General features: G+C 39.5%; 2 protein-coding genes across 7 annotated transcripts in view; both read right to left on the bottom strand.

Annotated features, from left to right (window-relative positions):
- The window catches only part of LOC141780465 (thyroid hormone receptor alpha), a 126,999-nt gene extending 118,442 nt beyond the window's left edge, over positions 1-8,557 (bottom strand). Inside the window, exons 1-2 of one of the 3 annotated variants that reach the window (XM_074655712.1) lie at positions 8,192-8,557; positions 6,893-6,994 (exon numbers count right to left, since the gene is read on the bottom strand). The gene's annotated coding sequence lies outside the window, so the exon portion shown is untranslated. The remainder of the gene's footprint in view (positions 1-6,892; positions 6,995-8,191) is intronic. The other 2 variants (XM_074655709.1, XM_074655708.1) reach the window with 2 other exon arrangements.
- A 4,332-nt stretch (positions 8,558-12,889) lies between these two features.
- The window catches only part of LOC141780445 (vesicle-fusing ATPase), a 44,541-nt gene continuing 39,540 nt past the window's right edge, over positions 12,890-17,890 (bottom strand). For 2 of the 4 annotated variants that reach the window (XM_074655680.1, XM_074655678.1), the window contains 4 exons: positions 17,653-17,766; positions 15,882-15,937; positions 15,484-15,541; positions 12,890-13,028 (listed from right to left, as the gene is read on the bottom strand). In XM_074655680.1, the coding sequence (XP_074511781.1) occupies positions 15,511-15,541; positions 15,882-15,937; positions 17,653-17,766 (201 nt within the window). In that variant the 3' untranslated portion in view covers positions 12,890-13,028; positions 15,484-15,510. The remainder of the gene's footprint in view (positions 13,029-15,483; positions 15,542-15,881; positions 15,938-17,652; positions 17,767-17,890) is intronic. The other 2 variants (XM_074655681.1, XM_074655679.1) reach the window with 1 other exon arrangement.

Raw genomic sequence — 17,890 nt, 5'->3', positions numbered from 1 at the left:
TCAGAGCATTTGATTCATTGATTGAACATTACGTACTCTAGCTTTAAATCGCACAAGTAACACAACATTAAAACTCAGAAACTCAATTAAGCACCATGTCGTGGTCCTAGAACGACACAGCAATTCTCAATCCCGATTTAAGTCCTTCTTTGTAAGTCATTTCCTGTCAGATGGAGGGAGAATTGTCCTGGCATACTTGTGTTTCATTTTCTGTGTGGGAGATGCGTGTCTCAATCTGGTGTTTAACACTAATTGAATAGAGGCTGTATTTAATAAAGATGTTCCTGCCTTCGCAGAAAAGAATAGAACATTCCAAAGTACCAAGGAGGAGCCCGAGGCTCTTCTATGATACCCTGCGTGTTTATGTGTGTGTGTGTGTGTGTGTGTGTGCTGGTGGGCGCGTGTGTGTGTGCTGGTGTGAGCAAGAGCTGTACAATCTGTACTCTGTCAGGTATTAGACCTATGAACAGTGTGCACATCGACCAGGTGATAACTTCTCTCTTTCTTTTTCTGACAATCCTCCCAATCATTACAGATGCAATCACTCCACTCTGTTTATATCCGCCTCTTCAATCCCTCTCATTTATCTGGTCGCCTACGGCTAAGAATTATATTTATCAGTGGTTCATCTGTCGACTATCTTTCAGATGAATCGATTGGGTATAAATGTTAGAAAATAGGGGAAATATCCATCATAATTACCCAGAACCCAGGGTAATGTCCTCAAATGTCTTGTTTTGTCCAACCAACCGTTCCAAAGCCCAAAGACATTCAACTTAGATTGATATAAAACAGAGAAAAGCAGCAAATCCTCACATTTGACAAGTTAGCACCAGCAAACGCTCATCAGCTTTCCTTGATATATGACTTTTGACTGTTAAGAAGAATACGAAAATGAGTGTTGATTAATATTAATATAAATCTATCAATCAATATCAACATAAGCTGGGGTAGGCAGTTTATTTTTGGCGTCATTGGGCAAAAAATTCCATAATAACCTTTCAGCATATTGTAATTAAAGTGGTACCCCGGGGGTCGGCATTTTTCTGTTAAAAATGCCAGAATTTGAAAATACAGCCCTGTCCTAAGCCCCTCCCACCAGACGAGCACGGGAAGGTGCGCGCGCTTCATACAGTACACTGTACGACCACGAACGTAGAACTTTCAAACACCATCCCGATTGTGATCCTGATGCCGTTATATAGCGGCAATTCTAGGAGAATTACCGTCCTGTTTTCTTTGCAAACTTGTGGGTTCAGAAAAGCCCTATGAGATGACATACTGTGATTCGGGGCTCTAGCAAGCTACAATATTGCCGAAGCATTTCATAGATGGAGAGAAAATGTTGCTTTTAGTTTAGCTGTCTGCTAAACGTAGCCATCAGAAGGCTAAACTATTAAGGCCCTGACACATCATCAAGCCAACGGTCAGCCGTTGGACAGTTTGGGGCCGTCGGTGAGCGTCTGTCGGCCTTGTTTTTATGGTGTGTACCGCACTGTTGGCTCTAGTCTGCCTGTGTCGGAGTTCTTTCAGCCAATTCAGCATGTTGAATCGGCGGCGGCGCCCGTCGTTGAGAGAAATCATTCTGATTGTCTGTTCAGCTTCAACGAATCAGTGCACGAGAAGAGAAACGGACGTGAGGAAAGCAAGCCAACGAGTAAAGTCAAGAGGAAAAACACAGGATGATCTCATCTGATCATTCCAACACACGGATATTTTCACAACCACATGGCCATCTGGAATGAAGCTAAGTGGTGAGTGAGAGTGGCGTGAAAATGATCGGCAAATGACGCCTCGTTTCATGTACGTATCATAACAACGGCTTGTATAGCGGCTGTCCTCGGTCTTCCGGTTACATTTTTTGAATGACGAATAGAGACTACCGCGACCACGCACAGGCGCAGAACATACGTGGTAGTTTGCCATCGGCTGTAGCCTCTGCGGTGTGTTTGAGTGCAACTTTTTGGCCAAGAAAAAGGCGATGTGAGGCGACTCAACTGGTGGCCTTCGTCGATGCTAATTCTCTGATGTTGGGATGGTGTGTCTGTGCCCCTTAGAGAGACGGAGAGAAAATGATGCCAATAGTTTAGCGTTCTGCTAACGTTAACCACACCCATGAGCCATTGGCTACGGTTAGCAGAAGGCTTAACTATAAGCACCATCTTCTCTCCATCTCTGAAATTCTTCACCGATATTGTCAAACTACCTTTTTTGATAACTCTTTTTTCCTTTTTTGGTTGCTTTGCAGTGTAGGCAGTTGTTTCCAATGTTGGAATAGCAACTTTCCCCGCAGGATAAACAGGAACGGAATCCAGGCATTCCAAAATCTTAGAACAAATGACAACGAGGTATTTATTATAGGGGCTAAATCATTAATTATTCATTAATTCCCTGCATGACATTCCGCCGTTGAATTCACCATCTGAAGGGACATGCACACGCACATCTGCATTTGTAGAACAGCCATTAGGAACGTCCTCTCTCTGAAACGACCTGTGATTGGCCAAACTCTCCCGTCATGGTTAGATTTTTTAAAGCCTGAAAACAGAGCCATGAGGTGCAGAAGTCTAGTTATCTCTCAGAATACTTGAATTACAATATGCTGAAAGGTTATTATGGAGTTTTTGTCCAGTGACGCCAATAATAAACTGCCCACCCAGCTTTAATTAATAAACAGTGCTTAACCACTGCACCCCTGTGCTGCCCTACTTCCAGGCTAATGCATGTAAACCAAACTAAATTACAGAAATCTGATTTAAAGCGTTAGATCTTTAAAGGCTATTTACAATGTGCCTTACATTTCAAGAGCCATTTGATGTCTGGTGCTGTCTTTTAGCTGTTTACTGTAGCTGGAAGTAGACAGGAGTATTCTATTAACTGGCTTACTGTCCACAACATGGATACACTAGAGCAGATTTACTGAGCTTACTGCAAAATTACCATCAGGGCAGCATCATTTTTCATCACCACGTTTTCAATTTAGCAACATAGCTGATGTAGACTGGAACCGCCGCAGACTCAGGCCTCTTTTTATTTCACAGTACAAAATAATTTTGGTGCAGAACTATATTGATTAGTCGATTAATCGATCTACAAACAAAATTTGAAAAAATGTCGACAGTGTCCAACATTTAGGGGGATCTATTGGCAGAAATGAAATACAATATAATAAGTATATTTTCTTTATGTCGATGTATGATTACCTGAAAATAAGACGTTTATGTCTACATACGTAGCGGGTCCTCTTCACAGAGGCGGCAGCCGTGTTTCTACAGTAGCCCAGAACGGACAAACCAAACACTGGCTCTAGAGAGGGCCGTTCGTATTTTCACATTTTCAGTTCAGCCACCGTAGTTTCCCACACGCTTGGCACACAGGAGAAGTTTCAGTTGGTTGCAATCTGCAACCTCACTGCTAGATGCCTACACACTGTACCTTTAATCATTTTCAGGCAAAAATGCCAAAAATGTGCTTGCTGCAACAAATCGAATGTTACCACTTGCTGGTTTTCTTAGTACGTTTAAGTTTTTTTAAATGTATTTCCCTAGTAACCACTTTTATTGACTGCCAAACAACCTGCCCTTTTATTGTTTTTATCTATTGTACCATTTTATCTCTATTTAAATTGAACCTCAGTTGTGTCTTGCTTTTGTTTGGCCTCACTGTTTGGCTTTCTGTTGTTATATTGCCTTGTATCCTGCTTTTGCTTGCTATGTCTGTCAAAGCACTTTGTGAAACTCTGTTTTTAAAGGTGCTATATAAATAAAGGTATTTTTATTATTATGTAAGAACTGTTGTGCAGTAAACCTGTCGCCCAATGTGAGCTCGATAGGCCCCCCCGGTGATCCTGCACAGGATAAGCAGATATGGATATGGATGAATGCTACTTTGGCCTTGTTAAAATGGTCAATTTCTCTAGCCGAGGAGGGCGGAAGTGTCATCTCTTGATCTTTTTCTTGTTTTATCCAAGATAAGCTCATATTGATAAGATGAGCCTTTATTGATAAGATGAGCCTTTATTGAGCTCCAGAGGGGAAATTCAGGTGTTGCAGCAGCACAAGGACAGGAATAGATACAGATACATAAGAAGGGTAAATAAAAAATAAGTTATATGAAATTAAAAACAGAAATAAAAATAAAAACTATATATAGTAAACTAACGAGGGTTGGCTATCAGTCAGAAAGAAAAAAAAATCTAAATAAGCATCCCTTGTCCGCCCGAACAGAGACAACTATTCTGGCTCGTCTTTACTCGTCGGGGAATAATGAACAGAGATTTCGCCATCATTTTTGTTGTCAATATTTTTTTTCATTTACGTTATCGTTCAAATTTTATCATGAATAATAAAAAAGTAATCAATGGAATACTGTGTAATGAAAATGATTCATTGTAGCCCTACTTTGGTATAGAGGTACAGGTGTACCAGGTGTACAGGTCCGAGGCAGCGGTGGGGGGAGCAGCAGCAGGCCGTCGACCTGCTTTACGGAGCCAGGGATGAAGACTGGCGTGCAGCTAGCTGGCTAGCATATCAACTATGCACTCTGAACTATATACTCTGACCCCATGATGACACACGTTGAGTGACAGCCCCCTCTATTGCATAATGAGGCAGAAATGCATAAAGAAAAGTAAAAAGAAATGTGTAAAGAAATGTATAAAGAAAAGAATACAGAAGTTTGGGGAAATAAATAAGGGGTGAAATGCAAAGAGAAAATCGTGCAGAAATAAATGAATAAATAAATGCAAAAACACATTAAAAAAATACATGCATTTAAAAAATATATATATATATATATATACATATATATATATATATAAAAATTAAAAATTAAAAATTTAAATAAATGCAAAAAAAAAAAAATAATAAAAAAAATGAATGCAAAATTTAATTAATTAATTAATTAATTAATTTTAAAAAAAAAATACATAAATAATAAAAGTCCAAATTAAACCAAAGAGTAAAAAAAATAAGGGAATTAATACAAAGTTAAATAAATAAAGAAGCAAATTAAAACAAATATAAATTTATGTCACATTTTATCAAGTAATTAATGGCTATATTTATTTTTATTCTTATTTTTGCTATATTTAATGATATATTTATTTATTTATTGTGTGATTTATGTACTTATTCATTTATTTTGGCAGGTTCCGTCCTCCATACATTGGTGTGGCCAAATATTACTTATGGATAAATGCCATCTGAATTTTATAAGCATCTAAAATCTTGCAGCAATCTTTAGTGAATCAATCCTTCACTTACAACAGTACAAAATGTTCAAATAAACAGCTTAAGCGGGAGTATGTAGGTAGACAGTAATGTACATGTAGAATTTAATTAGTGTACAAACTCAGTATTTATATATATATATATATATATATATATATATATATAAACTGGATAGATGACTCAAAGCCCCTCCTCCTACATGTCTGTGACGTCGGCAGGCCGTGGGACCTCAGGGACCGGGGCAGAGGCTGCCTCCACAGCCCCTGTTATGTAACCGATTTCCCTCAGACTGAGGCAGGCAGGGGGCGAGAGACTGGTTTTCTTCCTGTCTCCTCCTCCTCCCCCCTCCACTCCCGCTCGCTATACATTAAGCCTCAACCTCAGAAAACCGGGACGCTGCCTTGCAGCAATGAGCTATGGGAAAATGGAGGGGAGGGGGAGGAGGGTGTTAGGAAGGGACGTCAAAAGAGGTCACGTCTGGCTGCGGGCAGAGATTATAGCTTTGTTTGTATGTATATATATACACTGTTTAAATACGTGCAGTATTTTTACATGGACTTTCTTTGGTTTTGTCATTCATTCCAGCATTTTTTCTTTCATTTCTATGTTAGGGAAATCCTAACAGTTTCCTCTCAAACGGATTTTAATTGCATTTTTAGCATTATTTAGCCTTTTAGGATTTCATAAGTATTGTGTCATTGCTTGTAAAGCTGTTTAAAAAAAATCCACTCAGACAAACTGCCTTTCTTCCAAGAAAACAGGTCTGAGGGAAAGGACTCATAAAGACTAATACATCTTTGAAAAGTTCCTGAAAACTAATAAAAAACCACAAGCTACCAAAATCATAACTGGGTTACTGGGGGAAACTCTTGTAAACACGGCGAGTGCTTCCGGGGTAATTTTATGTAAGCCTGGCCTCTGCACTCTAGGGAAATATTATTTTTGGTTCCATAGTCATTCCTGTTGTGTGCTTATATGAGAGTTTTCCTTCTTGTCCGCATTTCCGGGAATTTTCCATATGAAAGCCTCACGTGTACTTTTGGACTTGTTTGACTGGATTTGAAGATTTAACACCAAAAGACAAATGAGTCATGGCGTGTCAAAAATGTCATGTCTCCTCCAGCTGAGGGAATATTAGATTCACTCACAAATAAAACATGGAGTGACAGTGTGAAAGGTTGAGCTTAATGCACACTGCAGGGCAGAACAACTTTTACTGTAGCGTGTTGTGTGTAGACCAGTGATTCTCAAAGTGGGTGTCCGTGGCACTTTGTCAGGGGGTGCTAAAATTAAAAAAGGTGCTGGCAAATAAGCCAAGCTAAAGTGACATCTGACTACAAAGCACCTGGAATATCAGAGCAACACAAAGTGGTGTGATTCAAATTGAAATGTGTTTCTGTTTATCACTATCAAACAGGTCTTGAGGTTGGAAAGTTTTAGAATACAAATAGTTCCAATGGCATTTAAGAGTACAAATGGTAGTAAGCATTAATCGGTGTTAAGATTATAAGAGGGTCCTTGGAAAATGTTCTCCCCTTTAAGGAGTCGCTGGCTCCAAAAAGTTTGAGAACTCCTGGTGTAGATACTTTAGGTGAAGTGTGGGAAACTACTCCCACTTTATCCTGACCCCCCTGCACACTGCTCTGATGCCTGTCACCTACCTTAACCCTGGATGTCTTCAACTGCAGCTCCGGGCCCAAGCTGAGTCATAGGATCACACCCGATGGTGGCCCACCAATGAAGTAGGTGATGTTGCCCTCATCCTGGAATCAAAATGTAAAAAAAAAAAATTATGAACACATCCCCTTTCTTGTAACCATGTCTTTTTAAACGTGCCACACACGCAATGCAAAGACTCCTGACATTATATGTGCAACCCCAATACATGATATCACACACACACACACCACGCCTGTAGGTGCAGCGATAGGCTGGAAGTCATAATCTTCCTTCTATGGACATTTTGCAATTTGTTGTTCCCAAAGTACGGACTGAATTGGGAAAGCAAGCTTTTAGGTTTTCGGCACCTACTGCTTGGAATAATGTACAATCTGATCTTCAACTATCAAAACTTAGCTACCTTGAATGACTTTAAAGCTCTGGTGAAATCGCTGCAGTCCAAGTTGTCTGTGTGTCAAGTGTTTTGTATGAGCAAGTTTGAATGTTGTTAATTCTTTGTGTTGTCTTGCTGCTATCTTGGCCAGGTAAAAGAGATATTTGATCTCAATGGGACTAACCTGGTTAAATGAAAGGACAATAAATAAATAGGCTGAGAAACCCACATTTTCATATTGTCCTTTTACATGCATGATTCATATTAAAAGTCTCCAGGAGCAGTTCAAGCATACTTTGGCACACTTTTCAACACACACACACACACACAGTCAGACCTACTTGGCTATGTCACAGCAGAGGAATGTGACACATTGGGAGGGCCACACACACACACACACACACACACACATATATATATATATAAGTACACACATACATAGCAGCCTATATATGCTGCTGCCTATATGTTGGCATAAAGCCCCATCTCTGTACCTTCCACCGATTCCCTCTTGGATAACGTCTCACGCAGCCCGAGTCTGCAAAGCCATATAGGGCAGAGAGAGTGTAGGTTAACAGGTTTCCTGTTGCTTGGTTGTGAGATATATAGTTGCGACCTTAAACCGGTGCACTTTGGAGCTACCTGAACCCAGGTGCATCAATATAAACCACAGTAAAAAAGGAAGCACATGCACGTCAAACATGCAGTGAGACGTCCTTAAAGGGCACACAGAGTTAAAGAGCTGCAGGACAGTGACTATGAGGCTTTGCATGAAGCTATAATGTACAGTAGAGAACAGTGAAGCAGGCCCGGGTTGACGTGAGGACAACACTCACGTTGCACCGCCGCCCCATGTAGAAGAAGAAGCACTGTATGTATCTACGCTACGAAATGTACACACACTCACCAATGCTCGACTTGTGATACAAAACCGCCTCCTGTGCCGTCAACATAAAGCCAAGGGAAACAAGGAACAAGCCGGGGTTGACACGTGAAGAGAAAGCAGAACAAATAAGGATAGAAGCCGAGTCCAGCCAGCCAGCCGGTGGTTAAAGCCTCTCTCTCGGTCGGTGAAGCGGTGAAGCTAACGCTCCGCGGTGGTAGCCCCCCTCTCAGTCCGCGGTCAGGTGCGAGGAGACGGGAGCGCCGTGTCTGTCAGGGACTGCCAAAGCCATGGCCACCACGGTCTAGCACCAGCAAAGGGGAAACTCTACAGCGTTTATTAGCTGTGCTGTGCTGTGTGCTCGGTCCTCCTCCTCCTCCTCCCCCCCCCTGCCTGCCTGTATACAGTACGGGTGAATGCGGGTCAGGAGAAGAGAAGCGGAGCTGCTGAGAGCCGAGTAGAGAGAGGTGGTGGTTCATTAGGAGAGGTTCCGCAGCGCCCTCTAGCGGCCGCAGAAGGGGCACTGCAGCCGGGGAGAGGTTGCATAATCCTCCTGGAGAGAGCCTGGAGGATTAAAGGGGAATGACACCCAGTTTGTGACATTCAATGGCAACATAAATGGTGGGGAAAAAAAGAATTCACATTCATATAAACAGCTAAATACTGCACTCAAATAAGAATACAGAAGTTTAGGGAAATAAATAAGGGGTGAAATGCAAAGGGAAAATCGTGCAGAAATAAATGAATAAATAAATGCAAAAACACATTAAAAAAAAATGCTTGCATGTAAAAAATATATAAATAAAATAAATAAAAAATAAATGCAAAAATAAATTAATTAATTAATAAAAAAAAGAATACAAATAAATACATAAATAATAAAAGGCTAAATTAAACCGAAGAGTAAATAAATAAGGGAATTAATACAAAGTTAAATAAATAAAGAAGCAAATTAAAACAAAAATAAATTTATGTCACATTTTATCAATTAATTAATGGCTATGTTTATTTTCATTCTTATTTTTGCTACATTTAATGACATGTTTATTTATTTATTTGTTGTGTAATTTATGTATTTATTCACTTATTTTTTTATTTTGGCAGGTTCCGTCCTCCATACATTGGTGTGGCCAAATATTACTTATGGATAAATGCCATCTGAATCCTGGAGAGAAACTGGAGGATTAAAGGGGAATGACACCCAGTTTCACCACAGTGACATTCAATGGCAAAATAAATGGTGGGGGAAAAAAGCATTCACATTCATATACAGCTAAATACTGCACTCAAGTACAATTTGTGGTACACTTTCTTTGATTATTTTCATTTTATACTACTTTATACTTCTACTTCACTAGTTTCAAGTTCCAAGTTTATTTGTCTTATGCATTTAAAGGGACTGTTTGTAAGAATCAGAAATGCTTGTTAACAGCGACACCTGTGGCCGTTAAGTCAATGAAAGTCAGCGTCGGGCTTGAGCTTGTGCTCGCTCTAAATAGACATGAACGAGCATCTCTCAAAACAGTGAGGCGACACACGTCAGCTAAAACCACAATATCACTCTATATTTCACCTGCTTGGCAGTAATGTTAGCTGACCAGACGAAGGTCTCTCCATGAATCAATGCTGATCCTAGTGTTGGCTGTAAAATGAGAACGTTTCTTCCGGCTGGTGGGCGGTGCTTGGTATTTCCTCAACAGATCTCAACATGGCTGCCGGCTCACAAACTTTCCAATTTTACAGCTAAACCGTACACTACAAGATGTTTCTGAAAACATGTGAGGCCGGAAATAGTCATTACAGTAACAGAATATTGATTCATATTTGATCAGCGCTGCCTAGTTTGACGTTTGATCGGAGTTTGCGAGTGATTGCCAGCTGCTCAGAGAAGGCAAGGCTCCAGCTCGGCTCTGATTGGTTGTTTTCCTCCGGTCTGTGAAATCTTGCAGATGTCATCAGGAGCACTGGAAGACACAGAGCCACATGATTTTTTTCAGATTACCTGTCTCATGTACCACTGTCAGGATATAGTGACATATTTGCTCTAATTCTACCCACTGCTGCTTTAAATTAAGGATTTCAAGACTTCCCCATCCACTGTACTAAATGTAAAAATGCCAAAATTTAAAAATACTTTACCACAAGTAAAGGTCAGCCCCTCTATAACTAGTAATGCTAGCTGTAAAATGAATGCACAAGTGAAAAGGTACACAGTGTGCCTCTGAAATGTAGTGCAGTAGAGGAATGATTGATTAAAGTAGAAGTGCTTGAGTAAATGTATAACTGGGGACTTCTGCGTAACTGAGCTGACGATGAGGTTAAAAATGAACTTCATAGTGAGACAAAGGAAAAGGAAAGCTACAGGAAGTAACTTGACAGAGATGAAACAAGCAGAAGTTAAATGAAGCGGAGGTCACTTAATGTGAGTGTTGCGCAGAGGGGCTGTCTTCAAATATGAATTGTTAACTGAGAGCTTTTTGTTTGTCCTTGATGAATGAGAACCAGCCTCGAGCTATTTGTTGTAGTGTTAGCCCTGGGCTGAGATGCATATGTGACAAGCGTTACTTGGGGGGAATATGGAGGAAGAAACTAAAGTGAATTGGGATCCTGGGATCTGGGGCCCTTAAGATGATAAGTGTCAGGCTTGTTTCTCATCACAGCCTTGTTAACAAAGGCCTCTCTTTGTTTTTCTGTGCAGTTTGCTGGTTTCTGCTCCTCCCTGGCTTGAGAGTCAATTTCAGTGATAAATACTTTTACACAAGTACAGTTTTGAATGCAGCAGGGCTTTTACTCTGAAATTACGGAGTATTTTGACCTTTGCGTCAGTAAAGGATCTGAAGACTTCATTCTAGGGCTGTCAAAGTTAACACTAATTCGCTTTAACGGCACTAATGTTTTTAACACATTAAGGCAACTAATGCATCATATGAAACTAGTAATAAATATGGTAATAAAGTAATAAATATATACATACATTTGCATAAAGCAAGCATATTTGCCCACTCCCATGTTGATAAGAGTATTAAACACTTAACAAATCTCCCTTTAAGGCACATTTTGAACAGATAATAGATGTGCGATTAATTCATTAATATTATCTTATTACCAAGTGATTACTGTGTAAGCAGCTATGTTAGCTGGTAGAGGTGAAGCTACATTTGACTACTTTATATACTGCTGGGTAGTTTAATCTACACCAATAGATTATTATTCTATAAACTGATCATACTGTTTGTATTGGGTTTATTGTATATATGATTTTTTTGTATATTGTTTGAACCCAAAGGGTTATTATAACATACATAATAGGTAAATCGTAAATATGCAAAGTCACCAATAATATGGTTGTCAGACAAGTATAATTTTCCTCACTAAAATATAGTGTAGTATAAGTATATATACTAAGTATAAAGTAGCATAAAGTGGAAATACTCAAGTAAAGTACAAGTACCTTGAAATTATACTCGAGTAAATGTACTTAGTTACTTTTCACACCTGAAAATCAATGACATCTGTCTACATATCTGTCCATCGATAAATAAATAAGACCAGTACGTTTCTTTTTCCTGTGCATCAGTGCTTTTTATTGCAATAATACATCTGCATGTTAATATATATTTACACACACACACACACACCCTCACACACACACATATCATCAATGGTCAGAACAAAACAAGAACTTTGGACAATAAGCACTAAAACACATGACATGAGAAAAAAAACCACAAATTAACCACCGACTGTCTAAACTCAGCTTCAAAAACACACACATGCTCACATTCAAAAGCACGTTCTGCCACCACACACACACACACACACTCACACACTCACACACACAAACACACGCTCTGACACACCAGACACATGCAGCGTTTGGTTCCACACACATGCACACGAGCAGACAAAAAAAAAAAAAAAAATGCTGAGATAAGTACTGAAGGTTTTTTTTTGAGTCGATGTTAAAAGTGCAGAATATATATCTTTAACACTGATGATGCCGTAGCTACTGTACTGTACGAAACACAGACAGACAGGCCAACAACCCAACATTTACTTTCACTATTACAGTCACCTGGTAAAGTCAACATCTCCGGATCAATAGGGAAGAAGAATCATACTGATATACTTTAAACTTGAGACTGATCGTTTAAATTATTCTCATACTGTATTTTGTCTATATATACTATGTACAGAACATGAACGAGTTACATACTGTATATTTAAAGGGTTTACATTTACACATGGAACATTGTTTTTATAGCCACTACATATTCACTTAAAGCCTCTCATAGATTCAAGTCTTAAATATTCAAATGGCTTGGGGAGTTGTGTCAGTTGTTTTCTGTTTGCTCTGCTTGTGAGGATACATATCGTACTAACAATAACTATCTTTAGCAGGACGAGGGATATGCAACGAATACAACAAATACGATACCTGAAAACATACATGGCTCTTTTTTTGGGTTATTTTTCCGCACGATGCACAAAACAGCACTTTTTTTTTTTTTTACAATCATCTATTGCAATTTCTTTACAGACAACAGACTTTTTTTTAAACAGTACGACTTCCAGTAGTTTGCTGTGATATGTCGATAAGTAAAGTTGATGGCGATGAAGAGGAGGAGGAGGGGCGGGGATACGTTGATATTGTCTACGGAAGCATGCTGAGATAACTTGTGTGTTTCCTCTCTTTGACCAGGTGTTTGTTTATAGACGGACGGACGGATGGATGGATGCACAAGAGGGAGGTTTTTTCTTCTTCTCCCCCTCTTCCTCATTTTGTCCAATGGGTGGCATGTTGGTGGCGAGATGCTTGCTTCACTCCTCCGGGCCCCTCTATTCGTAGAAGCTGCGATCACTTGAAAGAGGAAAAAAAAGCGGAAGAGGAGTTGTTTCAGTTTCCTGTTGGATGTGTTGCGTTACTTCCCCCCTAATAAGACTCCCCTTTGAAGAGGGCCCCTACTCACACAACACCAGCACAACGCTGGGCGGTGTCTTGAGTAAAACAAAAAACCAGGAGCAGCATTTAACCGGCTATAAGACAAGAAGAGAGCCACAATATAGCACCACCATTGATCTTTTGAGACTGCTGCACTCTCTGTGTCAATCCTCCTACACACCATCCAGAAATAGTGTTTGAAAGTTTTCATTGGCTTTCACTCAGCCATCTACTCTGGGATTTCCACCAGGGATGGCCAGGTTAGGGTTGCACCAGCTATTCAGTGTAAGTTTGTATCTAAAGTCCCTCCTAAGTTCTTAGAAACAACTAAGTAGTTTCAAGTCATTTATTAAATCAAATTGCACATATTGCACAAACCATTATTTTTTTAAACCTTGCTAAATAGTTTGGTTGCCTAAACCTAACCAAGTTGTTTCCTGTGAAGACGGAAGTTTATTTTGAAAGACTGTATGCATGTAACGAGTGGAAATTGCGTCACATGCAGTGGGCAACCTCCGGGTCTGAGAAGTGAAGCCAATGAGGAAGTACCTTAAACTTGCATTCTTTCTAATAGCCAGCAGGGGGCGACTCCTCTGGTTGTAAAAATAAGTCTGATTGTATAGAAGTCCATTAGAAAATGACCCTACTTCTCATTTGATTTATTACCTCAGTAAACATTGTAAACATGAGTTTATGGTCTCAATCGCTAGTTTCAAGTCTTCTTCAATACAGCATGATGTTCATTTAGTAAATTATGGTCCCATTTAGAGTCAAATAGACCATAAAGCAGGGGATGCTTTAGGGCGTTAATTAAATTATTCAATTTAGTGATGCGTTAATCTCCATTTAGTAAACACTTCATTATCTTACAACTACGCTAAGTTGGAACTTATGAAGAGCTGGTGCAACCGACTCCTGAAAGCTGTACCTTAAGAAGCAGGACTGAAAATGATATTCAAAATATAAAAGCTAAAATATGCAAAAAAAAAACACTCTGTCACACTGTCTTAACACTCCATAGAATCACTCATGTTCAGAAATGAATACAATTGAGCTATAATGATATGAGTCATAAAATAGCTTGCAACAGTAAAATAATGATGATGGGGGAGTAAAATGCAATGCTTGCATGACATTTGGAATGTCATGTTACATAAATTTCAGAAATATTATGAATGATAATGTCAGCTGTAGGGGCAGATTTATATTATGTAAAGCTACTTCCACACTAATACGTTTTTGTTTTTAAACGCATAACTTTTGCTACTTTTATGCCTAGCGTCCACACTACTCCGGCGTTTTTGAGCCCCTAAAACAGAGACATTTGAAAACGCTGCTGACCTCGCTGTAGTTTTTTAAAACTGCATTTTAGTCTGGACGGACAGAAACGGAGCGCTGTGGAAACGATGACGCAGACGCCCAAATTTGCTTCTTGATTCGTTCTTCTCAAGTCATGACGTGTCCTTCCCTGATTCATCACATCCCATCACGTGAACAAACGACATCAGCATCGACCACCAGCGGTTAATTTCAACATGGATGAGGAGTTACAAGCGTCGCTGACCTTATGGTCTATATGCTAGCAGCTGTTGTGCATTTAAATTCTGCATTTCATAATGCTAATTCTGCCTACATGCACGAGGCAAGCTATTATTCGAGCACACAGCGTCAATTCCCGTTTACACCGGCACCAGCATGCCCAGTGTACGTGAATGGTCATGCGATAGGCGTTTTCAGGCGTGGTTGTATAGACGGAGATTAATTCTGAAACGGCCCTAAAACGCTCGTCCGGACGGAGATCGTGTTTGTTTTAAAGCGAAAAAGTATTAGTGTGGGTGTAGCCTAAGATACACTGGGTGTAAAAAATGTACCAGTCCATGTAATATATGTATTTTGCTAATGAAAGAGATGTGAAGATGGAGGGGCAAAGAGCTGGTCAAAGACAAGCGAGACTTTTATCTTAAGAACAAGAAATAAAAAGCACTGGTGCTCTGTCCAATACCCTCAATGGTTTTACTGGTACAACCTTTATCAGTCTGATATATGACCAGTAGCTATTGTGGCTAACCACAGTGGCAACTGTTAGCCAAAGTGACATAGTCTTGCTTTAAACTTTAAACTGAGTGAGACATGATTGTATAATTTTTTTTTTAAATGCACCCTCATTGTAAATATTTCACATGTAAAATGCTCTGTTCACACTAAAACACCATTACAACAGTTATCTGAAGCTGCTACTGCAATCAACATCCTACAGCAGTAAGAAAATGAAGGTGTAGTTCTGCTTTAAAAGCTAATCTAATAGCTATCTGCTACAGGTTTTTGCACTCCTAATCTTTAGGCACTAGTCTCATTGCCTTGCTGTTGACCTTACCAGTGCACAGCGAGAGCGACCAACACCTTAAATTCGGATTTGATCGCCTTCGTTCAACCTGGTGATTACAAAATAAAGCCGTTAAGGTCAATAGTTGGTGACAGCCTTTTTTCTGCACTGTTAGAACTACTCCGTGTGCAGTGTGGAAATACAAGAATGTATATATGTATTCTTGTGACATTACTGAGCTTGTTTAAAGTACATTCTGTCAATGATGTTTATGGAAATATCAATACATACATAATAATAGTCCAAAGAGAACAAGCTGACAGGGTAATGAATGAATGAAACATAAAAATGGATGGAGATGAGAATAAAAGAAGAGGGTTTCAGTTGATGGAACCTGTTGACAAGCAATGAGAATGATTGTGATCGGTGCAGAGTGTGGATGTACTCACGCCCCCTCGTCTCTGAGCAGAGTCAGGAACTTGGTCACTCTGTAATCCGGGTCCATCTGGAGAGGAAAGCAGAAGGAGACAGAGACTGAACAGTCTGTTGACAGTACAAACAACCAATAGTACAAATAATCAGCAAAAGTCAATATGTCTCATATCAGGAATCTTCCAGCTGGTGGCTTTGTGGAGGTCCACTAGAGCACAAATAGTAGCTTCATCCACCTTAAAGGAATAGTTCCGACATTTTGGGAAATACGCTTATTCGCATTCTTGCAGAGACTTCGATGAGAAGATTGATACCACTCTCACATTTGCATGATAAATATATCTACTGTCAGTAACCGTTAGCTTAGCATAAAGAGAAAAAACAGGGGAAACACATAGGCTGGCTCCAGTTTAAAGTATAAAATAACAAAATAACAAATTCCAACTACCAGTATCACTAAAGCTCAGTAAATAATCTGTTACTTATCTAGTTTTTTTAATCTCTAATAAAACCCCAACACATTGTGGTTTTATGGGGGTTTATAAATGCTGGAAGAAGTACTCAGATCTTTTACTTAAGTCAGAGTAGCAATACCACAGCGTAGAAATATTCTTTTACAATTAATAGTCCAAAAGTACTAGCATCAAAATATACTTAAAGTAAAAAAAGTATTCATTATGCAGAAATCTCCTTTCTTAATGATATATATTATTATATTATAATTACTGATGCATTAATATGTACATGACTTAAATTTTGAAGCTGGTAAATGCTGGGCTTATTTTTACTATACATATATCCTGCCGGGTAGCAGTCAAGTCTTATCTTTATCCATAATAAGACATCATAATGTATTTGTTAATTATATTTTGGGGTATTAATCTGAAGCGGAAATATAACTATTAATTAAAGGTACCAAATAAATGTAGTAGTGTAAATGTAATGGAGTAGTAGTAGAAGTAGCATAAAAATGGAACTCAAGTAAAGTACAAGTACTTAAAATTTGTACTTAAAGGAGCGGTGTGTAGGATCTGACGGTATCTAGTGGTGAGGTTGCAGATTGCAACCAAATGAAACTTCTCCCGCGTTCAAAGCGTGTAGGAGATCTACGGTGGCCGTCGCGAAAATGTGAATGGCCCCATCTAGAGCCAGTGTTTGGTTTGTCCGTTCTGGGCTACTGTAGAAACATGGCGGCCGGCTCTGTGAAAAGGACCCGCTCCCTATGTAGATATGAACGGCTCATTCTAAGGTGACGAAAACACAACAATTCTTATTTTCAGGTGATTACTGTATACACTAAAGGAAACATACTTATTGATATAATATTCCATTTCTGCCAATAGATCCCCCTAAATGCTACACACTGTTCCTTTAAGTACTGTACTTGACTAAATGCACTTCTTGGCCGGGCTGTGAGCTGGTTTTGATGTAGTTGCCACACTCAGTTTTGCAAATGCCGTTCACGTGTGAAGGGAACCACAACAGGAAGTCAGGAAGTTTCTTAACGCACATGCTTTTAAACATACATGACAAGACACAGCTAGCACCAAAGCCTCTCAAGCTCCTTAAAGATTCAGGTTATGTGAAACCCCAGGTTACAGGTGACTTTAACTAGTCATAACATTTAGTTTATTTCAGCAATCCAAAAATTACTGTATACCCCAATTACCATGTAATTTCCTGTTTTCTTCTTGTTATGTTTTCTATCTAACATGCAACACATCACATCACAGCTTGTGCATGCTGCTTCATGAGCTGCTTCACTGCTTTGTTGGGTCTTTCCCGTACCTGCAGTGACATCTCGATGAGCACGAGGAGCTTCTTGATGCCGATCCAGACTCGCTTCCCTTTGAGCTGATGTGCGATGCTGGTCCGCTCTTTATCCGTGAAGCTCCCCAGCAGCTACACAGACAACAAAGACTTCAGAATTACGGTGGGGATTTTCAATAACCTTCAAAACCTCCGACCGAAAAGCAAAATAAAGAAGGACCGCTGGTGAAAACATCCTTTTAATTATGTTTAAGCC

This window comes from Sebastes fasciatus, chromosome 13 (genome assembly GCF_043250625.1).
Source record: "Sebastes fasciatus isolate fSebFas1 chromosome 13, fSebFas1.pri, whole genome shotgun sequence".
In the NCBI taxonomy this organism is placed as follows: Eukaryota; Metazoa; Chordata; class Actinopteri; order Perciformes; family Sebastidae; genus Sebastes; species Sebastes fasciatus.
The sequence above is the reverse complement of the archived record's forward strand: the minus strand, read 5'-3'. Positions and strand labels throughout refer to the sequence as shown.